The sequence below is a fragment of the Lipophrys pholis genome, assembly GCF_963383615.2.
Source record: "Lipophrys pholis genome assembly, chromosome: 22".
Lineage (NCBI taxonomy): Eukaryota > Metazoa > Chordata > Actinopteri > Blenniiformes > Blenniidae > Lipophrys > Lipophrys pholis.
Genome location: NC_137644.1, coordinates 1,575,701 through 1,601,598, shown reverse-complemented (window position 1 = coordinate 1,601,598; position 25,898 = coordinate 1,575,701). Strand labels below are relative to the sequence as shown.

General features: G+C 46.3%; 1 protein-coding gene across 1 annotated transcript; it reads right to left on the bottom strand.

Annotated features, from left to right (window-relative positions):
• Positions 1-316: 316 nt before the first annotated feature.
• On the bottom strand, positions 317-24,970 carry aldh1l2 (aldehyde dehydrogenase 1 family, member L2). Its single transcript, XM_080492427.1, has 23 exons — positions 24,762-24,970; positions 23,882-24,026; positions 17,781-18,015; positions 16,510-16,675; positions 16,326-16,427; positions 14,758-14,847; positions 13,299-13,433; positions 13,034-13,159; positions 12,859-12,950; positions 11,311-11,458; positions 10,588-10,707; positions 10,151-10,278; positions 9,914-10,064; positions 8,516-8,586; positions 8,327-8,432; positions 8,053-8,140; positions 6,460-6,553; positions 6,268-6,367; positions 6,074-6,172; positions 5,468-5,633; positions 4,217-4,322; positions 3,943-4,142; positions 317-1,636 (listed from the first exon to the last, which is right to left on the bottom strand). Exons 1-23 carry the CDS (start codon positions 24,807-24,809, stop codon positions 1,581-1,583), a joined length of 2,772 nt encoding a protein of 923 aa, XP_080348553.1. The 5' UTR covers positions 24,810-24,970; the 3' UTR covers positions 317-1,580.
• Positions 24,971-25,898: the final 928 nt, after the last annotated feature.

Below are 25,898 nucleotides of genomic sequence, written 5' to 3'. Positions count from 1 at the left end.
ACTTTTAATCTGCTGGATGAGTTTTAATTCATTTTTCTCAGAATAATTCCTCCTTTAATCCATCAACTGCTCTGCAGGGTGAGTGATTGGTCAGACGCTGCAAACTGCCTTCATATGAATGATCCCGATCCCAATGAGGAAACTCTGGGTTCAAATGCTGAGTTGGTAACCTGCTTCATGGTCCTGGTCATCGTGGTCCTGGTCATCGTGGTCCTGGTCATCGTGGTCCGTCGGGTTTCGTGAATCCAGAGAACAGTGACATCCCCGGTACGTTAAGCTTACTTCATAGTACTGGGTTTTCAAGAATAAACAAAAACAAGATGAAAGGAATCCTTGTAATCGTACAGAAGAAAACACAGTTTTACAACAGAACTTGTGAAAAATAAGACTTTTCCATGACATCAGAACCTCAGTTCAAACATTCCCACACTACAGAACACCAACCATCTCTAGAATCCATTCCAGGGAGGAAGTCTATTTCTTTAGCTCGTTGGTAACGCAGCGGAAACAAACGTTCCAGGATGAAAGTCAAGGTGCAGCGTGGAGGATCGGAGCTGGGCCACTTGTGCATTCGGGCCACAGTGAGGCAGTTTGTTACCTCATGGTCACAAGAGACGAGACGCCGACAAGGGAGGGGGACACACACACACACACAGGTTTTCCTTTGTTAGTTTCTATTAATAAAATGTTTATTTTCCCTTGAAGCGACTAAATCAGCTTTATTGTTTAGTCTTAAATAATTAATTCTCACTTTGTTTCTTTAGTGTACCAACAATCTAAAACTCATCATTGTGGTTGTTTTTTCTTTGTTAAATAAAGACTGGAGGTAAAATGTAGATAATCCCTTCATTCAGCATTCAAACTTCATTTTAATGCTCATGTGCTAATGCTAAAGCTCAGTCTTCACCATGGAAACAGCGATCAGAAGAAACGGCCCCCTGGAGGTATTTCTTCACACTGTGGGTAGAAGTACCCCAGTACCCCCCATAGTTACATTCTCTGGATGTGAGCACAAGTTAAGAAAATGGGTTTTAAAAAAGACGTATCAAAAGAGTGACGCTTCTAAAGCGACGGTTGAATTTAAGATAAAATCCTGACTTTTATAAAGTAAACTGGAGAAGTGAAAGTTGTGTATTCCTGTGGATCAATCTAAAACAATGACACAGTCTCGTCGTCCAGGTAAAATCCGCTGGAAGCACTTGATGGTCCAAGACAAACCCCAGAGCTGCTCTCTTGTCCAGCTCGTAATGACCCAGGAACTCCAGGAGGAGGACGAAGGGACGATGAAGGACGTCAAGCAGAACCTGCTCCCAGGAGGAAAACCAGCATTCTGGACTCTGGTGGGGGTTTATGGAACGACAAGCTTTAAGATGCAGTTAGAGAAACTCCAACTTTGGATTTTGTTGAAACAAAGATGACTGATATTTCCGAGACAAGACGGACATCTTGTCCAACGTGTGACAGAGCGACTGAGACGTCCCGTCACACACATCCTGTAGAGAAACACACTCCTTCCCGTCTGCCGTAGTGGGTCCATGTTTAATGGGGGGGGGGGGGGGGGGGGGGGGGGGGGGCAGGTCTCAATACTCCACAGTCACTGCTTTGGTCTTGAGGTATTCCAGGAGGGCGTCTTCTCCTGCGGACCAGAACAGGAAGTGATTACTAAAGACGTACAAGAGCACAACGACACTAAACGGTCAATGACGACACACTAATGATGGTTTCTGCCTCTTTTCTTTCTTGAGAAGATTTTTAGAGGTTATCAAGTATATTATCCGTTTTTGCATGCTAAGCTACACGCTAATCCTTTCTGAAACACAAGTTGCTGACAGAATTGCTCTGGACATCTCATAAAATGTCAAAATTGATGTTCCTCTCCTGCCTTTGAACGCCCCTCAGCCGGGGGAACGGCTAAAGCAGCGGCTAACGCTAAAGAAACCCTAAACAGGGTTTTGTGCTTCTCCCATTTCATGGACATGCAGATTGGGGTTGCCAACCGTCCCTTGAAAAATGGAATTGTCCCATATTTGCAAACAAAAGTATTGATCCCGTGTTGAGCTACGTTCCAGCACACAAAGTGCGGTGAAACAAGAGAACAGCAGAGAGGTTCCAGTTCCTCCTCAGCATCCAGGCTGTGGTTCCTTTGTCCTCAGCGTCCAGCTCATACTGTAGAGAGGATTCCTGCTTCCATGAAGAACAAGTGGACTGATGTTCTGCTGAATTCATTAGAAGTGAGCTCATGTCCGTCTAAATCAGGGGTGTCAAACTCAGATCCTCGTGGGCCGCAGCCCTGCACGTTTTGCATGTCTCCCAGCTTCAACACAGCTGATTGCAATGAGCAGCTCGTTATCTGGCTTTGTGCTGAATGTGGTGATGAACCATCAGGACATTCAGGGGAGGGAGACATTGAAAACGTGCAGGGCTGCGGCCCACGAGGATCTGAGTTTGACACCCCTGGTCTAAATGATGAAACGTCTTCATCAGTTTTACTGTGTAACACAAAGACAAAACGCCTCCTCACTGCAGTAATACCTCAACAGAAATACTACTGGAACAATATTCTGTCTTTACATGATGGAGCGTTGAGCTTTTCAGTTCATGAGTTCAATCTTTGTTTCTTTTTTACTTCATCTGTCGCCGGCTGTCGTTCACTTAGAACAAATATTTTATGTTTAGAACTTTTCCACAGACTCTCTGTTTGCACTTTTCTTATTGTACTAAATGTGCATATTCTGCTTTCCATTGATTTCTATTAATTTATACAATATTAAGTACATTTTTATTTATTCTGTTGTCATTTAAGCCAGACGAAGTTCTGTTAAAGAATTTCTTGGTATTTTCATTGCAAAATACCAAGAAATTGCTAAATAATTTGCTTTCAATGTGTTCGTATCACAAATAATATGCATCTACTGAAATTCAGGTTCAAGTCAGAGAGTAAAAAGTGTTTCATACACAGGTTAAAAAAATGTCACCACACCAGGAACGGGTAACACAAACGGGCCGCCCTGCCAGGGACGTGTCTCTTATTTTATTTCCAGGGAGTTGGTGACCCTAATGCAAATACACCAGGTGCTGTTGATCATGGGCTTTTAACCTTGCTCATCTCTCCTGGCCTTCCCTAAACAGAAATGCTACTAGCTCAATCCTTGCTGCTACTGCTAGTTAGCCACGCTCAGGCTAGCTTAACATAATTTACCTTGAGACGCTGAAAACCGCCCAGTCAGGGAAGATCGCACATCTCATCACCACAATGAGCTTAAACAACTGCTTCACTTCTACAAACACCCGAAGCTTTTAAAGTTTTATTAAGAGTGAATACAACATGCAGGGACGATGCTAAATGCTAACCTCCGGATGACAGCAGGGACGATGCTAAATGCTAACCTCCGGGTGACAGCAGGGACGATGCTAAATGCTAACCCCCGGGTGACAGCAGGGACGATGCTAAATGCTAACCCCCGGGTGACAGCAGGGACGATGCTAAATGCTAACCCCCAGGTGTCTGCAGGGACGATGCTAAATGCTAACCTCCGGGTGACAGCAGGGACGATGCTAAATGCTAACCCCCGGGTGACAGCAGGGACGATGCTAAATGCTAACCTCCGGGTGACAGCAGGGACGATGCTAAATGCTAACCTCCGGGTGACAGCAGGGACGATGCTAAATGCTAACCCCCAGGTGTCTGCAGGGACGATGCTAAATGCTAACCCCCAGGTGTCTGCAGGGACGATGCTAAATGCTAACCCCCAGGTGTCTGCAGGGACGATGCTAAATGCTAACCCCCAGGTGTCTGCAGGGACGATGCTAAATGCTAACCCCCAGGTGTCTGCACAGAGCAAAGTCTCCAACAACTTTTAAACTCTGATCCAGCTGAATGTGATTAAGGACTTTAAAGTGTTTCAGTGGCTGCTTCTGACAAAGTCTGAAGTTTTTGCTCACCGAGGTCTTTGCCGAAGCCGGACTGCTTGAAGCCTCCAAACGGTGAAGCCACGTCGGTCTTGTTGTAGGTGTTGACAAACACGGTTCCGGCCTCCAGCCGCTCGCTCACGTACATGGCCTTGTTGATGTCGCGGGTGAACACGCCCGAAGCCAGGCCGTATTCCGTATCGTTGGCTCTCTGCAGCACACCGTCTACATCGCTGGGGCGAGACGGAGCCAAATGTCTGGTCAGCAAATCCAATCTTGTCTGAATGCCCCCCCCCCCCCGACTCACCCGTCTGTGAACTTTGACACCACCATGACGGGGCCGAAGGACTCCTCTTTGGCGATGAACATGTGGTCCTCCACGTCGGTGAACACGGTGGGCTCCATGAAGAAACCTGAAGGGGGAAGACTGTATGACCCACTTGATGACCCAGAGTAGGAACTCTTCTGGTTTCTGGGGCAGAGTACTATTGGACAGGATTACTATTGGAACAACACATCACCCACTAATTAGACCGTCGTGAGACAGCTTAGTACTGATGACCAATCCCACGCTTTGGTGAATTCTGCTTCACCATGAGAGGAACGGCCGACATCGAAGGATCGAAAAGCGGCATTGCTATGAACAATTAGCCGCCACAAGCCAGTTCATCCCTGTAGTCACTTTCCTGACGCCTCCGGTTTAAAACCCAAAAAGTCTGAAGGATTTTGAGGTCAAGCTTTCATGGGCTGTATTCATACTGAAAAACCAAGATCATGCGAGCATTTGCCTTCCGCTCTCTGGGAGGGTTCTGTCCTTTCTGCTCTCTGGAAGGGTTCTGTCCTTTCTGCTCTCTGGGAGGGTTCTGTCCTTTCTGCTCTCTGGGAGGGTTCTGTCCTTTCTGCTCTCTGGGAGGGTTCTGTCCTTTCTGCTCTCTGGGAGGGTTCTGTCCTTTCTGCTCTCTGGGAGGGTTCTGTCCTTTCTGCTCTCTGGGAGGGTTCTGTCCTTTCTGCTCTCTGGGAGGGTTCTGTCCTTTCTGCTCTCTGGGAGGGTTCTGTCCTTTCCGCTCTCTGGGAGGGTTCTGTCCTTTCTGCTCTCTGGGAGGGTTCTGTCCTTTCTGCTCTCTGGGAGGGTTCTGTCCTTTCTGCTCTCTGGGACGGTTCTGTCCTCCCTGGGGCAGAAACCAGTCCAGCAGCAGTACTGGTTTGATAACTTTAGCTTCCATCGCTCTGTTCTGCTCCTCATAACGGGAGCAGCTGTGGTTAATTGTTGGTGGTTAACATTCTCGCCTCACGGCCAGAAATCACTAGTTCGAGTCTCAAAGCAAACTTTGCAAAGAAAGGTTCCCCAAGTTAATACTGGTCCTTTTTCAGCTTTTCTTGGCTCCTGTCCCAATATTTCTGATTTCCTTCTGGGATCAAATTGAAAGTGAGCTGATGTTTCCCATTAAATGTTGAAGTGTTTGTGCTGGTGTAGTGGATAGCTCTGCCGTCTTGCAGTGGGACGGTCCCCTGGTTGGACCTGAGGACCGGTCACTATGGAGTGTGGCTGAAGCGTTACCCGGTCTGTCCACCCGTCTGCCCCCACACACCAGCGTGGCCCCCTCCTTCAGCCCGGTGTCGCAGTACTCCAGAAGCTTGTCCAGGTGGGCTTTGTGGTTCTGCGGCCCGTGGTCAGTCGAGCGGTCCAGAGGGTCTCCGATCTTCATTTTCTTGATCTCCTCCACCTTGGGGGGGGGCATGTCAGAGTTAGCAGCATACCTTCTCATCTGAAAGAGTTCTTGGACGACAGTGGCTTCTCCTCCTCTGAATTTAAACCTCTTCAGTTTTCGTGATGTTTTTGAAGTCTTATCAAAAAAAAAGTAAATCTTCCAATTTGTGTGACCACAACACACACCAGTACTTTCTAAAACTTCACATATTTTGTCAAACATAAAACAAACACGTTATCCCCGTGTGTTCAGTTTCTTCACACAGTCCAAACATAAGCATTGTGTGTTATACTGATGAAATGTTGTCTACAACCAAAGTCACTTGAAAAGGTTTTCTTATAAAATATGACCCTTCAGCTCAAATCCACACTAATCTTATAATTCATGTTGTGACATTGAACTTGACAATGTGAGCGCTCGGCTCCCTGAACACATGGTGTGTTGGGTTCACGCACCACTCGGCTGATGTACTCGTCGTGTATCGACTCTTCCACAAAAAGACGCCCGGCAGCAATGCAGTTCTCCCCTTTGTTGAAGAACACCGAACTCATTCCCTGTGAGACAGACAGAGAGCAAGCGAGACAGGAAGGGATCAGAACCCGTCAGGCGACGTCCCGGGAGTCAAGATGTTGCGGCATTGCTCTCGAACCATGCGGACAGCCTTGTCCATGTCGCAGTCGTGGAAGATGATGAGCGGGGACTTCCCTCCCAGCTCCAGAGAGACTTTCTTCAGGTTACTGAGCGCACAGCTGAATGATTTGGGGGGGGGGGGGGGTTAAGAGTGTGAGACAAGAGGGACAAACTGCCACAACCAGAGGTCAAAGGTCAGCTGGGATTCTACCTCTTCATGATCTGTTTGCCGATGGGCGTAGAGCCGGTGAAGCCCAGCTTCCGGATGTCTGGGTGGTCGGACAGCCGCTGTCCCACCATGCCACCTGGAGGACAGACCAACAATTAACAGCTTGATCCAACCATGGAAAGACGTTGGGAAACACGTTGTCAATGTTTTTGGTAAATTGACCTCTGCGTCTTTAAATTAACCAAATAAAAAAACATTGATGGGGAAACTAGCTTTCTGACAAAACTACAGTAAAACCTGTGATGTAGGGACGCCCTATAATCCAAGGGCAAGTGTCCCCTGAAGACAGGTGTCCTCTCTTTGGAGGGAAAGGTCACAAGGACAAATTATAGGACCAGTTGATATTGAACAAACCAAACACCAAATATGTGCTTTTATAGTAAATAATCCTAACATAACTGAACCAATAAGATTGGAGCCTCTTGGTGGGTTTATGTTCTCTGCTGTTAAAACCATCATCCACCCTGCGCTCCAGGGTCCCACCCCATGCGCTCCAGGGTCCCACCCCCTGCGCTCCAGGGTCCCCCACCCTGCGCTCCAGGGTCCCACCCCCTGCGCTCCAGGGTCCCACCCCCTGCGCTCCAGGGTCCGACCCCCTGCGCTCCAGGGTCCCACCCTGCGCTCCAGGGTCCCACCCCCTGCGCTCCAGGGTCCGACCCCCTGCGCTCCAGGGTCCCACACCCTGCGCTCCAGGGTCCCACACCCTGCGCTCCAGGGTCCGACCCTCTGCGGTCGATTGTAAATAGCAAATTTGTGACCGCGTGACTGCGCAGGCTCCAGAGCCTACTGGACGCTGTGAGGAGATCCTCCGTCTCCCCGTCTGGCTCTTTATTTGTGATTGTTCAGAGGCTCAGAACTCCTGAAGTGAAACATAAACTACTTGAGGAAAGGTGGAGAACGCCGGGCAGCAGAAGTGGAGATAGTTTCGGGATCGTTATGTTACGTTAAGGAAGTGAACCCAGAGAGGAGTGTGGATGCAGTCACCCACGACCTGCACACAGTCTGCAGACAGGTAATGTGGAGAACATGAAGCCTGTCCATTGTCCTCGTCAGGCAGGGTGTCCTCATCACGGTGTGTTAACAGTTAAATGTGTCCGTGCACAGTGACGTGTCTGCTCAGTACAGGGTGGAGCTCTTACCGGGTCCGCTCCTCAGAGGTTCTACTGTATATACATTTAAAAGATTGATTATATTGATAAAACAATTCTAAGCTGTCTGACCTCAAACCTGCCGGTAATGTGATGGTTGTTAAATATGAACACGAGACTCCAAAACTACAAGCCAGATGATCTGATGTCTTCTGTCAAAGCAACTTGAGCTTCTCATCACTTCCAGAACATAAAGTACTGATGCAGGAAGAGTACCGAGCACACATGAACAGATTTTGCCAATTAGAAAAGTTCTCCATGTTAGTTAAAGGATTTCTAACTTTACAAAGACACTGTAATATTTGGAGTAATTCCTTCATAGGGAAACTACTAAATAACCTTCAGGTGGAGGAACTCGAGTCTGGATGCAGTTTCTCTTTGCACCGCTGCCAGAAACCAGGAGCGCTGGTGTATCTGTCATCGTTACCTGAGCCTGGCAGGATGTTGATGACTCCTTTCGGGATGCCAGCTTTCACTGAAAGCTCAGCGAATTTCAGCGCCGTTAGAGGAGTGACCTGTAAAATACAAGAACGATCAATAAACTACAAAACTCCTGAGTGGAGTCCAACTCCATGAGGAGCGTGTACCTTCCCACAGGATTACAGCATCTATCAGGGAACTCTTCTAATTTTACACATTGTCAGAAATCATTGGTGAAATCGTAAGCTTTGAGTGTCTGCCATGTTGTGACTGGAAGTTACCTGTGCAGGTTTCAGGACCAGACTGTTTCCAGCTGCCAAGCAGGCGGCGCTCTTCCACGCCAGCATCATGAGGGGGTAGTTCCAGGGGATGATTATGGCACACACGCTAACAGAAAAAATTAGATTCCGGACTCAATATACAGACGTGACATGCTACGGAGGAGGAGCATCTCTGAGGCTGAGATTTACCCCAGAGGCTCTTTCTTAGTGAAGGTCAAGTTGCGGTTGGGCCTGGCCTGGTTGATGGGGATTGTCTTGCCCTGCAGGAGATTCTCGGCGTCAGTGCAGAGCATTAGTGGGGGGGGGGCTTTTCCACCAGAACCAGGTTCTAGTTCGGAGCCAGGGCCAGACTCAGCACTAGTTCTTTGTCTTTCCACCGTCAAAGCCCCGGCCTGTCAGGGGCTAATCCGGTGCTAATCCGGCCCCACATAGTTGCTGGGCCAGACGCGTCATCAAGTGGGGGCGGAGTTATCGCTGGAGTTAGCGCTACCTACGAGGCGGAAGAGACACTATAACTGGCTTTCTGGAATCTACAGCGAACACGGAGCCCCGGAGTGGTTATAGAGAAAGAAATAACATGTGGGAACAATGTAATCAGTCGTTCCCTCAAGTTAATAATACGAGGGAACGGGATTATTTAATCCGTGATCGTGGAGCCGCGGCTCTCGAGATGCTACTCCGCTGTCAGTCAGCTGCGTCGGATTTATAATTAGAAGCAGTTTTCTTTTGTCACCATGAAAAGAAAACTACATCATAGTAACTAACTCCACCTCCAGGTCTTGTTTGGCGTTCTGACGGCAGGCTGAGATCCTCATGAGGCAGCAGGGGGCGCTCTGCTATGAGACGCTCCACAGAACTTCTTTATAATGAAGCCAGACTTCTGGTTCCTCAGGAACTACTAAACAAACTACAAACTACTGGAAATGAAACTTGGAGTTTTTAGAGCTAAAATGAGTCTTTTAATGGCTTCATGTGAAAGAGAACTTTAATCAGAGTGGTTACCTAGGTTACCATGGAAACGGCTGTAGAGCAGCGTTCTATCATTCTACACCTCCATTCCTCCATGTTGAAGCTTTTGATTCAGACACGTCCAGAAATAAAGTGAAAGGAGCAGAAAGTCACTATGGAATGTTGGAGTGGTGGAAAATAAGACCTAAGCTCATTCATGTATTATTATTATTATATTATTATTATTATTATTATTTTCCTCTATGTCCACTCCGGGGCTCCGGACTAAAGCAAGACGGACGTGAACAAACAGCAATAGAGCGACGAGGAGACTCAATGTTTTCTGGCTCTTTGGTGCATCCGAGGTTCAGGTCAGACTAGATGGAGCGACCCGGACTAAACCAATGAATACAGTCCGTCTCCTGGTTCCTGGATGAGGCTGTCAGTGCTACATTGGTGAAATCAGTGACGTACGATGTTTTGGAGTGACGCAGTGACGTGGCTCTACTGGCTCTGTTAACGGTAGAAAAAGAACCGGCTCTTTGACGGTGCTGATTTAAGAACGGGCTCTGAACTAGAACCTGGTTCTTTTAGTGGAAAAGCCCCACACGTTAAACTGATGATTAAAAAGAAACTCACGTGGATCTTGTCGCACCAGCCAGCAAAGTAGCGGAAGGTCTGAATGGACATGCCCACATGGGTTTTGAGGGCCAGCGTGTACACGGCTCCCGAGTCCATGGACTCGATGGTGGCCAGCTCTTCCTGGTGTTCCTCCATCAGATCAGCAAGCCTGGAGACAGGAGAGACAGGGAATCACGCAGAGATCAGGGAGCAATCCTGCAGTTCTACCTGGCTCCTCTAGGTGGAGCGACTCACCTGTACAGCAGGCTTCCTCTGTCTCTGGGGTTCATCCGACCCCAGGGCCCATTAACAAACGCCTCTTTGGCTGCTGCCACGGCCCGATCCACATCCCCCACTGAGGCAAAGGACACCTTACAGATCACCTGATGAACACGGGGGGGGGGGGGGGGGAGGGGGGGGGGGGGGATAGGGTAACTTACAACACTTGCATCGTGGATATTTCATCCAAGGGAGGAAATCCGACCAGTACGCAGGAACATTTTCACACAGAGCAGCGATAACTTTAAATAAATGTTTTAGATCCACTCCAGAGGGAACCTCCACCCAGCGGCAACATGAGCACATCCTCTGCTGTTAATGCTGCAGCTCTTCTTTCCCCAAATTACAGTCGATCAGAGATAAACAACCGAAATCATTAAAATCGTATTAATTCCATGGTCACGGTCACTCACCGACCCGTCCGTGGGATTGATCGTGTCGTAGGACTTTCCGTTTTCCGCGTCCTCGAACTGCCCGTTGATGAAACACTGGTACGGCATTTTCACAGTCATGTTGTTTACTTCTTTGGTTTCCTACATACAAAGAAAAAGGAACAGTCCAGTGAACTCTTACATAGTGTTCGGGTCGCTTAGTTCAAAATGGGTCTATTTTCACCTGAACAAATAAAACAAGTTTTTTTTTCTACTTCTATAACAAATTTGCACACTGCAATAAAATTGACCTGTATCTGTGTTGTAGATCTGCTAATGTCAGTAAATTCAGTAGTTGTGGAACCTTGAAACTGTTCAGGTCGTGTTAGCATCTTTATAAGGAGAAGGGTCATTTAGGGGGAACCTTGAAACTCTTCTCATCACATTTGCACAGGTGGCCACGGGGCACCTTGAAACTGAAATAAAACTCCTTCAATGGAAGGGAATAACAGACTGTTGACACCTCGCCACAATAAATGATTTAAAGTGGTTTTCCAAAAGAGAAAAAAAAAATGCAAATACCTAAAAAATAAACTACCAACCATTGATGCATGTCATATAGGCCATTTATAAATTCCTAATATATGTGTAGTTCAGAATGTGGTATACAAACGGACTTCGAGGGGATTCCTTGCTGCTTTTATACAGCGAGAGCTTAAATTATGAATGTGTAAGAGGTTTAGGGGAACGCGTGGTCACACTCACGTAGTCGATAACCAGCTCCTCCTCCTGGTCCTCTCCTCGCAGTTTGCGAACGAACATCTGGATGAAGTCCTGGAAGGTGGTGGCCATGTACACATCCTCGTTCTGCAGCTGGAGGCCGGCGCACTTCTGCTTCACCTCCTCCACCAGTCTGCACATGCACAAGACCAACATAGTGGTTCTCATCACAACCCTGTCCTGTCAGGAGAACCTACGGTGGAGAACCTACCACTCAGCATTCAGGAAGTCTGTTTAAGAGGGATGGCAACGGCAAAAAATGATTTCAGCTGAAAGTCCTGGGTCTCCTTGGGGCCACATGAAGCTGAAGGTTTTTATGCAATTTCTATATATTTTAGCGATGTTTTGTACAAGAATAACATAAGATGACTTGGAATAATCTTACATGTTTAATGACACTCAACTTACAGGCTTTTCCAATATCTGCATAGAATAATTCCTCAGACGAAGCGCCAGGTTTTCTGAATGTTTCTTCATGATTTATTAATACGCTACACAGGAATCATAGTTATTGACATTGCTTTCCCCAAGCACATTGCCTTCCTTGACAAACCGTCCAGGTGTCTCACTGATCTTGTTAATCTTTTTCCCAGTTTTAAAATCGTGACTTTTCGTTGTCGCCATTCCCAGCTAAATGTGTCCTGACATCTTTGTGAGTATCACACTGATGGTTCAGAAAATATTGCCAACAGTTTTGAATTCAAGAAGCTGACTAAGTGTGAAATTAATTCTGATTGGTTGAAATCATTGAGCCAATCTCTGATCCATTCTTTGTGGAAGACACGATTCATTTTCTGCGGTGGAACATTTGGTTTTGATAGTATTCACCTCGGGCGGCACTTTTTTTTTTGGACATTTCACAAAAATAACCTATTTGAATGTTAAATGAAGGAACATCCGGGGGAAAGACCCTGCTTGGTTGACAACAGCGCTTGTTGCTACTGAAAACACCACATTTTATAAACCGCTCCCAAAGTGGAACTTTTCAAAATGCGCCGACTGTCTGAACAGGGAGAATGCAACTTTTCTGCAATGCTGGTACTGCGCATGCACACCTCAGCATTCGTAAATAGTTCTTCTGCACATGCTCAGTAGATGAACAATAGCGTTTCCTTTAGAGGATGACCCAGTCCGTGTTCTCACTGGACTTAGTAGTTTTATAGTTGACAGTCACCATAGTAACAATCCAACTTGCTCCCAGTGCCATCGTTTAGAGATCATTGTTCTAGAGCTCATTGTTCTAGAGCTCATCGTTCTAGAGCTCATCGTTCTAGAGCTCATCGTTCTAGAGCTCTGTTTGTCTGCCAGCTCGTGGCAAATCAGGCCAACTACATTGTTCTCAGTGTTTCTGTGGTTCCCGTGGAAACGGACCTCATTTTAAAAACATTTCGTGGAAATGCAAACCCTTACCAAGAAATACTGCGTTCTCACCTGAAACATCACATAAACGTTCCTGACCCTGGATATGAAGGGAAACTCTGGCTGTATTGTCTGGACTATACCGACACCTCTCTGAATCCTCGCCTCCCTCACCTGACCACGTCCATTGAGGCGGCTCCGCACTTGAAGAAGTCCGTGGATTCTTCGATGGCCGGAACGTTGCTGAGGATGCCCTTCCAGATGGCCTGCAGTCCAACAATACACATAACAAAAATCAGCTTTCCTTGTGAAATCATGTATAGTTTCCTGTAAACGTGAGTATCTTCACCCTTATCTCCTCTGCCAGCTTCTTCTCCTCGTCAGTCAGCTCCACCTTAGAGCTCTCTCCAGAGGAGAAGTACTTGGAGGCGGGGATCATCTTCCCATCTTCAAACTGCAGGTTCTTCACCATGAGCTGTGAAAACAGGTCCTCACATGCTAAACACACTGTGGCGAGACAGGACGAGCTGTGTCTGTATGAATAACCTCCAGCGTCACAGAGGCCGACGCTGCCACTCGGATGTTTGTTTTGTAGGACAGGAAATCAAACTCACAGCTTTGCCATCAGTGCCGTATAGAACGAGCCCACTCTTGGTGACGAGGCCAGGCTGAGAGGCTCCCTCCATCTCCAGGGGCTGGCCGGCGGGCACAGAGCCCCCCATCATGGAGGAGCCGTACAGGGTGACAGGCTGAGGGCACAGAGCAAGAAGCAGCAGTTGCACACAAAGAGTACAGGACGACTTTCAAGACATTTCTGATCCCGTCAGAAGATGATCCCAGGCCATCTGAAGCCGTCCAGAGACTTCTCTCAGTCAATGTTGGGAGAAAACACATTTAAGTAACAGTCGAAGCTATTGTCATGACGAGGGCTGCTCGGTTATGGAAAAAAATCATAATCACGATTATTTGGGGCAATATTGAAATCACGATTATGTCTTTGAATTTGGAACAGCTTTTATTGAACATGTTTGGAAAAAAAGACAAATATATAAAAATATCTTGTAATGTAGTAATGAAAAGTAAACTGTTGTACTGCACTCAATCTTTTGAAAACAAGAAAGAAATAAAATACAATAAGAGATAGATATACTACAATAAATATCTATTGTATATTTCTATTTACTTGCCGCTCAGTAAAGCGGTGGCGGCCATGCACGGTTCCTTCTCAGTGTGGTGAGGGTCTCCTCTGGTCAGACTGACCCCAGGACGGGGGAGGGGCTGTCAGACTGACCCCAGGACGGGGGAGGGGCTGTCAGACTGACCTCAGGACGGGGGAGGGGCTGTCAGACTGACCCCAGGACGGGGGAGGGGCTCACAGCAGGTCCTGCTGCTCATTGATGACAGTGACAGTAGAACCAGACCTGGTTTCACCTCAGAGTCGCCAAACACACTAGAAAGTCGCCAACAGCAGCAGAAAAAGTTGCGAGATTTGTCGCTAGTCGCTTTTCACAAAACAAAAAGTCGCGGTTGAATTCAGAATAAAGTTTGGAGTTCCTTGCTGAACACGCCGCCTCCGACTCTCGTTCACCGGCTCTACAACGTCATCCTCTTTCCTCGATTATATGAACTTTGAGATCGTCTGGAGCCATAATAGTCATCGTGATTAAAATGTTATTAATTGAGCAGCCCTCGCCATGACTCACCATCTTTTTACTATCAGCCAAATCCACACAGTGCTTGTCTGCATTTACCAACTTTGATAATGAATGAATCCCTTCTTCTCTCATCAAACCTTTTTACAGAATGAAACGAAACTAACTTGTGAATTTAGCAGCAAACCTGCAGCAGCCCAACCAGCATGACACCTTCGGTATGCAGTTCATTCATATTAAGTGTGCACATGACAAACTAATGGTTTTATCCATATTAAACATACTTTACATCCTTCAACCAGTACCTCAAAGTATCCCTGAATGTCTGGTTTGATACCCCCACAATGTGAACTTGCATCATTAAAGTACCAGGATGTGTGTGCGGAGGTTTCTTGTTGCTGGTGTGCTCCAGTGTACTTACCTGCCCATTGATGACGGCCCAGGCACCAGGGACTTTGTCATGTCCACGGATCCAGTTGTGGATGGTCTCGGCCGGCTGGGCAAGGTTGACCTAAAGGGGAGGGGGGAGGAGAGAGAGAGAGGCTGAGCATTCAGATTCCTTGAAAGACCAGGTCACCCAAATTTATTCGAACTGGATCTAAGAATAGCCCCTCTGGACACGCTGCCAGCAACGTGGGCCCAGACTGACCAATCAGAGAAGAGCTGGGATCCACCCAGCAGTGGTCTTTGTCCCTATAGGATAAACCAGCCAGAAGCAGACTCACTCTACCACCAGTGTGGGCCGGAGGAAACAAGAGCCAACAGGAAATGACCACCACAACTGTTCAGCACCATCCTAGTAAATCCACAGCCCAGTTCTTCACTGAAGAAGTATACGTTTTGAGATATTTTTAGCTGAAAGAAGCAGTTAACTTGTCAGATGTACACATTAAAAAGTGCCTCGAGGCATAGACTGGTAGACGACTCAGGAGAAGAGGGTCCGGTACCGACGCATTTGAAACGATACTATACTGGGCCGGCCGGTACCTTTCGGACAATCGAAAGTGTGGAAAACAGCGTTCCGTTTTCTTTTTTTTTTTTCATTGCGCTTCTGTTTCCAAGAGGTGTGGAAAAAAAAAAAAAAAAAAACAACGGCCGAGACGGGGTTCGCGCATGCTCCCGCGCTCCGATCCGAGATCCGCAACTGTGCTTCATACCCGACCTTATTTGCCAACAACATTCCTGGACACAACTTCAAAATAAAAGTCAAAACAACGTATTTTCAATCTTCAACCAACCGAGCTTGTACTTTGAAAAGAATACCTGATGCGCACGCGTAAATGACATTGCGTCCATGGGAGAGTGGGCATGTGTAACTGACTCAAACAACCCGGGGAAACTCTGTAAAAAGAAATGGAGTGCATCACTAACGGAGCAGCAAAGAGCAAGAGTCTGGCCAAAGAGAGGAATGAGAGTAAAAGAGAGAGAAACAATGGCTGCTGCTACATCCACAAGGCCGCAGCTGTGTTCTTTTTTTATTTGAAAAGTATTGAAATACATGGTGGTATCGGTATCGATACCATAATGTTGGTATCGTGACAACACTACTGGAGACAGACACAGTGAGAGTCTTGATGAACAGACGTCTATTCAGACACGTCAAGAGGTTTAGACAGACATCTTGATGTCCAGAATTTCAGGTCAGTAACTTAAAACAGGTAAATGGACTCTGCTCAAACAGTAAAATACGCTATACAAGTAGTTTCTGGACTCTTCACATGATCCATCACAGCCATGCATTCAAACACCAGTGGTGACGACTGCTGTGCTCTTGTGCAACACTGGAAGCAACCTGAGGTTCAGTGTTTTGTCCTCAGACACTTCTGACATGTCGGACCAAACCTCTAAACTACAACTTGGAAGACAACCTGCTCCACTAACTCTGACACAGCGGCCTCTGGTGCAAGAACATGGAGTTTTTTTAGAAACCGAGGAAATTTCATGTCATGGACTCCACCAATTCTGTCAGAGTTCACACTGGAGCATTACCTTAGCGTTAGACTTCTTCTGAATGCCTTCGTAGCTGGATCCTTCCTCTGTCTGGGGAACTCTGGAGGCTTTGCCATCAGCAATGAGCTGCACAGACTTCACCTGCACAAGGAAAGTGGTGAGACGTCTAAACGCATGTCTGCACAGGTTGTGTCCACCTATTGTTGACAGCGTGGGCGCTCACCATGGCTTTAATACCCTCTGGGAAGAGAAAGCGGTTGTACAGAGTGTCCACGGTGTCGTTGGGCTCGACGGGACACTCCTTCTGCAGCAGGATGGGGCCAGTGTCCAGGCCATCGTCGGCCCAAAACACTGAGAAGCCAGCCTTTTTATCCCCCTGGATCAGGGTCCTGTGGACAAAGGGACCGTCACAGCTGTGTCATGACGGTTATATTTAGAACCCGTGGAGGGAATAAAATGCACCATAAACCAGCTCGAGTGGAGCAGAAGCTGAAGGGAAAAACAGATAAGAGATTCTTAAATAGTCTGAGGATGAAGTGAGACATGAACCAACTGAACACACTGCAGTTCATTAAAAACACTTTTTATCCGAATAACATCTGTAGAATAACAACATTTTGATTATTAGCTCAGTTCAGCTGAGCCGTCTTAAGAGTTGTATTGAATTTGGTGTTTGAAGCAACAGATATTCATTTGGCTTCAGATATTCAAGAGTTGAATGACATCGTTTCCCATTGCTTCCTTGTTCTAATGAAAATCTGTAAAGCTCCATCTCATGATTGATAAAGCTATAAACTTTTAAGCTTCACAATTCTGGAGCCAATAAACATTCAGAACAAAAAAAGAAGTGGAGTGTTTTGAGACTATAAACAAAGCAGGAGTGGGGAGATAGAGAGGGTGGAGAAGAGGTCAGCTAACAGGAAGAGTAGATAAGGCTTGCTGGCAGGTTTAGTCAAACACAACTGGTTTGAACCTCCTACTAAACCGACTGATAGCGGCTAAACTGCCAGTTCATCTGACCTGGAAAACACGGCAATATAAAGCACTTCAGTTGTCTCATAGCAGAGGACAACAACCTTTAGCTTATGTAACATCTCAGCAGTGTTCAACACAATAATAGAAAATACCTTCAGGAGAAAAAGAACAACGTGGAGGATAAGTTGCTCTAAGGTACCAAAGAAGAAAAACCTTAACTGGTCCGACTCAGTTTGATAGCAAATAACCATCTGAGGTGTAACCTATCAGTGCTGTGAGAGTCATGTTCGGCTCATCCGTCTCTGCTTTTAGTGAAGGATTGAAGCAACCAGGGATCAAACGGGGTCGTGTAGTTTGAGACGCCATCAGGATGAGTCCAGCTTGAGTTTGACGATCATCAAAACAAAGTTGAGAACAAACTGAAGATTGTTTTTGTGCCACTCAACTTTCAAGAAGGTGGACGTTACTCAAGTGGACGGACAAGTGGACGGACAAGTGGACGGACAAGTGGACGCTCACCAGTTAATGGCCGAAGCTCCTCGGTGCAGGGGCAGGATGGAGGGGTGGTAGATGATGGAGCCGTGCTTGGGGTGGTCGATAACATTCATGGGGATGAACTGAGAACAGAAGGGCATGACGTTGAGCTCCGCGCCCACTGCCTTGTAGGCGTCCACCACCTCGGGGATGGGCTTCCCTTTCACCCTCCATCGTGGGAACTTGAACACCGGCGTCCCGTCTTTCTCTGCCGCCGTCGCTGACCGGAGAAAAGACAGCTCGAGTTCAGTCATCTGAGATGCATCAAGTCCTATAAACTGAATTCATCTGCAACTGAGTGAGGAATCTGTATGATTCAATCTATTAATAGATCTTTGTTTAGAAACTAGAGTATTTGAGCCTGTTTGTCCCTGGGTAAAGGCTGGTATACGCTCCAGGACTGTTCAAACCTTCACAGCTTTTGAGACAACACACTTGATGACAAGACAGATGGCACAATATCTCCCTCTCCTGAGCACTACAACACTGGAATTTCTCTTATCCAGATAACTTCAAGGATTTACCCTGGCTTGTCCGTACTCCGACGCTCGTCCACTTCTTATCGGGATAAATCATCCTGGCATCTTAAGCTGAATGTTTAACCTTCTCCTGACCAGGGGCGTCCAGAAAGCGGGTTTTGTGTAAATTCAGAACATGTTAACCCTGAAATGAGGGAAATGAGTTTTCCAACCCAGAAAGAGAGCTGAATTAAACTCGGGGTTCGTCACCATGGTAACAGAACGTGTACAGAACCTGCTGGCTGGAAGGTTTTGTAGTGGAAACCCTGAGATTCTGTCTCCTCCCACCTGAAGCAGCTACTAGAAATGGATTGTCCCTTATGTCCAAACCCAATAGACATCGAGGTAAAAAAACTTTATGTTGTGAGAGTCTTATTTGATGATACATGCGAATGTGTAGTATTCTATTAATTTACTGGTTTAAATTACTAGAAGTATCTACTGAATTTTTTTTTTCTTCATTAGCCTACATCAATTGAAATACTAAGATGAGGTACAATCAGACCATATATACATTTAAGCCTTTTCATTCTGAAAGATGTTTTTATATTTCATCTTTCGCTGCTTCCACGTTGTCTTTCTCCTGTTGGATTGCACCTCAATGAAATTCAGATTTTACCCTCTCGCTGCCATCTTAAGTTAGATGTAAAGTCAATGGAGTAGTTGGTTCAAACTAGTGCGTTGATTCATGCAGCAACCTTCTTCCAGCCGACTCTCCTCTGCTGCAGCAGCGATGGGACTTTTACAGCAAAATAACTGTTTTTGGTCCGTTGCCATAGAGACTCATGGCATCGGGGCTCCATTGATGAGGACCTTTTATTGTGGTTGTGCACGCACTTAACTCAAGGTTCACATACTGAGAGTTGATTGAACTAATTCAGATCAGCTGTTCTGGAACTGGAAACTCTGAATTTCCCACCTTAGAGTGAGTTAACTCAGGGTAGGTCTGAATTGTCCCTCCTATTTCCTTAACCATCCACTTCTCCTCCACCCCAGATGTGTTTTGTGTCGTGGCCATGATAAGGACTGGAGAATAAGCAAAGGAAAGGAGGCTCGTTGCTTCCTTTAGAACCTCCTTCAGCCTAGGAACCACTGATGCTTCCTTTAGAACCTCATTTAGAACCTCCTTTAGAACCCCCTTTAGCCTAGGAACCACTGATGCTTCCTTTAGAACCTCCTTCAGCCTAAGAACCACTGATGCTTCCTTTAGAACCTCCTTTAGAACCTCCTTTAGAACCCCCTTTAGCCTAGGAACCACAGATGTTTCCTTTAGAACCTCCTTTAGCCTAGGAACCACTGATGCTTCCTTTAGAACCTCCTTTAGCCTAGGAACCGCTGATGCTTCCTTTAGAACCTCCTTTAGCCTAGGAACCACTGATGGTTCCTTTACCAAAGGAGACCAGCTCATGTTCCCCCACAATTCCTTGCGGCGACAACATTTAAAGGAACCCGCTCATCGGAGCGTTTAGGGAAACTCAGGACGACTGGAAAAGGAGCAGATCATGTAAGTTACCAAAGCAATAATCTGCCCAGAACCACTTGAAATCATCTAGAACCCAGAGGAACTTTATGCAGTTCATTTTCAGAAACATGTAGTTCTTTCCCACCAAGGCAGACGTCACTAACTAGAGCCGCCGTCGCTTTATTATGACGTCACTAAGGGAAAGTCTGACTGCCTCACCACCGTGATCTCCTTTACTAACTCCTTTAGGAAGTCTCCTAACTCCTTTAAGAAGCCTCCTAACACCTTTCCCTAACTCCTTTAGGAAGCCTCCTGACACCTTTCACTAACTCCTTTAGGAAGCCTCCTGACACCTTTCACTAACTCCTTTAGGAAGCCTCCTAACACCTTTACTAACTCCTTTAGGAAGCCTCCTAACACCTTTCCTAACTCCTTTAGGAAGCCTCCTAACACCTTTCCTAACTCCTTTAGGAAGCCTCCTAACACTATCTATAACCTCTTCTTCAGAGCCGATCAGGCCAGATAAAATTACCCCACACCACAACGTTGTTTGCAAACATCCGACAATCACGCCTGTGCTCCCGGTGCTGGGGAGGGGGATCATCAACTATCATTAATCTGACTATCCTGAAGCTTTTAAAATATAATATAAATATAGCCAACAAGCCTCAATCCCAGAGACAGTAAAAACCCATTACAGACTTCTTCTCTCCACATTTAATCCCTGATCCACATCCCCACATCAAACTAATGAAGCAGACCTTTTACATCTAATGGCTGCTGTGGTTCATATTCTGGAAATTCAAATGTCCACCACAATTCTTTCTGAAAGCACCACCTTTAAAATACTATATGAAGTCCAAAAGAAGTGAGAATACGACAGATTCATATCAGACCCTCCCTCAATCTATCCCCTCTGTCCATCCCCTCTGTCCATCCCCTCTGTCCAACCCCTCTGTCCAACCGGCCAGCAGAAAGCCTCCACCTCAGTCTGGTTTCTTCCTGTTAGATGGAACATTTCCTTTCCACAGTCACAAATCTGTTTGCTCGTGTGGATTTGTTGGGTTTTTCTCTGTTAAAGCACCTAGAAATGTCTGGGTTGTATAAATAAAGTTGAATAGAATTCCACTACGCCCCGCCTGCAGTCGCTCCCTGTGAATCACAACCCAGAGCCACTCTGGCAGCTGGAGCAGTTTGACTTTGATAAGCTTGAGCTCCAGTCAGATCCAGGCCTTCCTGCTGAATCTGGAACCACAAGGTCACAACAAGATAAACTGATGGTTGCACAACGCAGCGGACCGGCCGGCCTCCTCCCAGCTCTGCTGTACTACGTTTCTCACCCCGACCAGCTCCCACACACGGACCCACGGGTCATCAACCGGTCAAGAGGCTTTTGCCAGCACGCTGGTGCCGCTTCCTGGAAAGATTGCGTCACACCAAAGCACACCGGCCCCTGAGCAGACTCTTCCCTTCGAAGCTGCGTCCCTGGGCCACGAGGGGCCCCCCCAGCACAGACAATGGAGCCACTACCCTGCAGCTAATGCCAGATAAATGCTCGTCTTTGTGCAGGAGCACTGTGGAGTCAACATGCATTTATAACAGGCCCACAAGTTAAAGTCCACCACAACTTCAGATCAGAGAAAGGCTCAAGCAGAAAAGGAAAACGCTCATTTGTCACAATTATGACGAAAGAAATCCAGAGATGGACAATTCAGAAGGTGGCAGTAGGCCAGCAAACACTCGTGAATAATCTGAAGCGAGGTTCCAACTGGCAGTTTCTTTAGCCTGCAAACGTCATAAAAATGTACGATCCAGATGAATTGCTCAGAATATAAATGCTTATTTTTTACTCCCAAGGTGGAACTTCTTGTTTGTTCCAGCCTCTGGAAACAGGAAGTGCATTTCAATCTGTTTGTGAGGGAGGAAAACGCAAGGTTTCTTTAAGTTGCCACGGTAACTTGCTCCGGAGCAGGTTATGTTCTGGATAAGGGATCAACGAGCATAACAGGACCACCTCCTGACCAATCACATCTCTTGGAAACTGATCTGCCCATTATTAGAAGATCCCGTCCTGATTGGTGCACAGATTGAGAGGAGTGCTCAGGACATAGAGTTTATATTGTCATAAGGACTGCATCGGTCCTGAAGAACTAAGCCTTGTCACTTTGAAGGAGCTTTTTGTCCTTGACTTATTCCCCAAGTCAGTTTTGTTCCACCAGGGTTGATCTGAAATAATGAGGTCAATGGTCACGTCTGTGCTTTCCATAAATTCATGTTCCTGCAGTAAAGTCATTAAGTCATGCCGTCACAGTGAGGAATGAATAATAATAATAATAATAATAATATGCTCACACGGAGCCTCAACACTACGTAGAGCAGTGAGGAGTGCTGTCCATTTATATTTCCCAATGAATTAATATTCTTTAATCTCATGAAGTTACACATTAACAGAGTCATATTTTCTGCCAGCATTCCTTCCTGGAGCCTGGTACGTTTGAATGTCCATATTTCCAGAGAATAACTGCTCCTCCATCAGGCTGCGCTGCAGGATTTCTCCATGTCAGTGATTCAGACTCTACAAACCCCACCCCTTCTATATGAACACGCACTAATCAAGACGGGAGAACTCTGGGTTGAATTATCATCAGGGTGACGTACGTCTGGGTAAGTTAACCAGTGACGGAGAGATACCTCAGGTATGTTAAGCCCAGTTCGGAGGACAGGCCTCTGGTGTTGAACTCTTTGGTTTGTTTGGAAACTGGAGGACTGACTCGTGTATAAAAGAGCCTGACTTGAAGGTCACAGTAGAAAAGTGATTGAGGGAGATTAAAGTTTGTTAAAGTATAATCCCCTCGGCCTCCAGTAGTCCTGGCGTCCACAATGATTATCTGTGTTAGTTTTTACCAAAACATTCAGCAGACCAAAGACTTCTTCATTTCATTCAAGTCTTCATGGACTTTGAGAATAAAGTTCTGACCAAGTAATTGGCGGGAGGGCCGTACTCTGGTTAAATATTGAAGTTATAGGAGCCTCTCTACCTCTTTTCCAGAGTGGCGAGGTGGCAGACCAGTGACCGTCAGGGATCCCTCTGGACAGAAACTAAGAGCTCCTGTATATCTGCTGCACAGTAAAAGTCCCAGTAAACACAGGAAGGCCAGAGCCACCACTGCTTGTGTCTTTCTGCAGGAGGGATTGAGAAATGTGAGGGAGTATAAAACTTAGTTTGATGTTTCTGGAAATCTTAAGGCCAAGTAAGGTTATGCATGTTGTAACTACTTTAAATGGCAGAGCTTTTATAGAAGGCGGGACTCAGATTATCCTTCATCGGCAGAGCTTGTGTCAGTTGTGTCCCAGTGAACTGTACATCCTGACAGTTCACCAAATGATTTAACGCAATGTGGGAGGATGGAAACTGACGTTCCTGGTCAGACGGACCAATAGATCAGCAGCATCCAGGTTCACAAGGCTTCCAACACTGTAATCCAACCTGCTCGCCTGGGCAGATGAATGTCAGTGTTCTCCCATTGCTATTATCATTTATCAACCTCTGAGTAAATGTCTTTACCAAATGGACCCGCCGGTGGGCAGTCACAGTCTGGTGCTCGGGGGGCTGGTGGGAGTTCAGGGTCTTATAGCGTATTGTTCACTACGTGTGTGTGTGATTTCATTTAAAAAGACAAACTAACTGGAGGCCTGGCATGTTAACTACAACCTGTTCAGCCATCCTCACTTCCTTGTAAACACCATTTTCCAAGCGGTTCCCCTAAACGCTAAACTTTCCTGAAACGAAAATGTTGTTTTCACTTGAAGTCATGTAAACGAGGTAGAAATGTAAGCAAGAGTATCGACCTCAATCTTTAGCGTAACCATTACATCATACATAAGTTACCAAGGTGGTCACTTCACTCATAAAGAGGTTAAAAGACTCAAAACCAAAACCCAGGAGAATCTGCTTGAAAACATTTAGTAATTTACCCAACATGTCCTCTCTTCAGTACCTTCAGGGCCCGTCACTGGTGTGTCCCGCAGTGTTTGGCTGCACCATGAAGCTGTACAGTAAAACGGGAGCTCACAGTGTAGAGATGACAAGGTAATAGAGTACTCACCCAGGGGGTCGGCCTTGCCGTCCTTGTCTGGGACGGTGAACACGCCCACCACCTTGTGGCCCTGCTTCCTCAGGTTGCTGTAGACTTCCTGGCCGAACAGGCTCTGACCAATTATAGCCAGTTTGAGCTTATTCTGGTAATAATGCTGCAATGAGACAAGACATCAGCTTTAACCAGGGAACTCCTCTACAATATGTTTACACCTTGAAGGTCCGGTTTAACTGCTAAATAAAACTGCTCTGTACTCATTCTAGGCTATGGATACTTCTCTGAACCTTGAACTGCAGTATGATCACTGCTGTATTTTCTAAATGCTGTGAAAGAATCAAAAATATACCAAATACTTTATTAAAAGCACAAATACTCACAGCTTCATTTAGCCCATAAACAAGTTTCAGGGTCTTGCATTATTAATCCTTTATTGTTGCGTTGGCCCACATGCTGCCTATACCAGGGTCATCTGCAGCTCTATGGACCCCCCTGGCCTGGGGGGGTGTACACTGCAGGTATTGGTTAAAGCTGCTCTGGACCCACATATCAGTTTCCTCCTGCAGCAGCACGTGTGAGAAGGGGGTTCGGGTTTCCACATGAAGCTGGTCCATTCACAGTGAGTGTGAGCGTGCACACGCAGCCCTGCAGGAGAGAAGCAGCTGACGCAACTCCTGCAGGTCTTGGATAGCAGAGGCAGCACAGGCAGAGCACACAGCCGGGGGGGAGGCGTGCGTGGCGGCCAGCAACGTGGCAGCCTGCGGGGACACCGTGCGGGAGGTCTCGTGGACCGGCATGACTCCCTGAGCCGGGTCCGACCCTGGCATGCTCGGAAGGGACTCAAACGTCCATCGCAGGGTGATTACGGAGGGGGGGGGGGGGCAGTACTCACAGAGCTGGTGGAGAATCTCCGGAAGACTTGCCCTGCCGTCCACAGCATGATGACGGCGCTCGGTGTGGTCTGAAGCCGGCTGAAGTGACGAGGACTCCGGAGTGGACCTGGAGGAAACACCGCTATCCTGCACACCTGCACCGTGTGCGACTGTCAGTGTGGCCGGGCGACGTGCTCGTCACAGCTCGGCTTTATGCGAGACATCCAGTGCCGGCGCCGTGGGGGCGCGCACGCAGCCCCTCCTCCGCGGCGCGTTCACGCGTGGGAAATATTCTCTGGTGAAGCAGCAGGCAGCTTATTTATTAACTTTTTAATAAATAATCTTTTAAAAAAAAAGCCTGGTTCACTGGAAACATAAAGAGAATGTTCAAGTTTTTACTTCGTAACTATTTTGTGAATATTTTGATGTTTTATATATATATATATATATATATATAAAAAGTAGAAATAAACTGTGCTGGGTCCTCTTAATTAAATCCTCAATTCATTGATTTGGAAATGAGAGAATCTTCTCCTGTGGAAGTTTATCAAGTGTTTCTCTGAAATGTACACAAAAAGATAATAAGGAAAAAACTACATTTCCAGTATATAATGTATATTATATTATGTATATACAAAGTAGAGATAGATAAGAGAGAGAGAGCACCTACGGCCTCGAAAAAGTCTCATGAGACATTTTGGGCTATTTCATTCTATTATTAATTACATGTATAAAGACTGCATGTAATAATTACCATTTTGTTATTACCACAATTAACATGTCTTTCATTGATATGTAAATACAAAAGTATATGTTTTTTAGTTTTAATATTCCATATTGGAATAATGCCAAACATTCAATAGGCTATGTAGTGTTTTAATATCATTCTCTAATACTCTTATTTTTTCCTATCTTTGTGCAACGTTGAGTTGCTGTGATAACTAACATTCCCCATGTTGGAAGAATAAATAGTCACTGATAAATAATAAGCCTTATTTTATCTCATCTTATCAGAGGCTGTACTACGAACCATGATCAACCTATTCAGGATCTTTCTGTTTCCAGGGTTGACTTATCCAGAGTTTGGACGGAGGCCAGCTCTGGGAAGAGTCCTGCTGGTTTTGAACTTTTCACATTTCTGAATGATGGAGGCCACT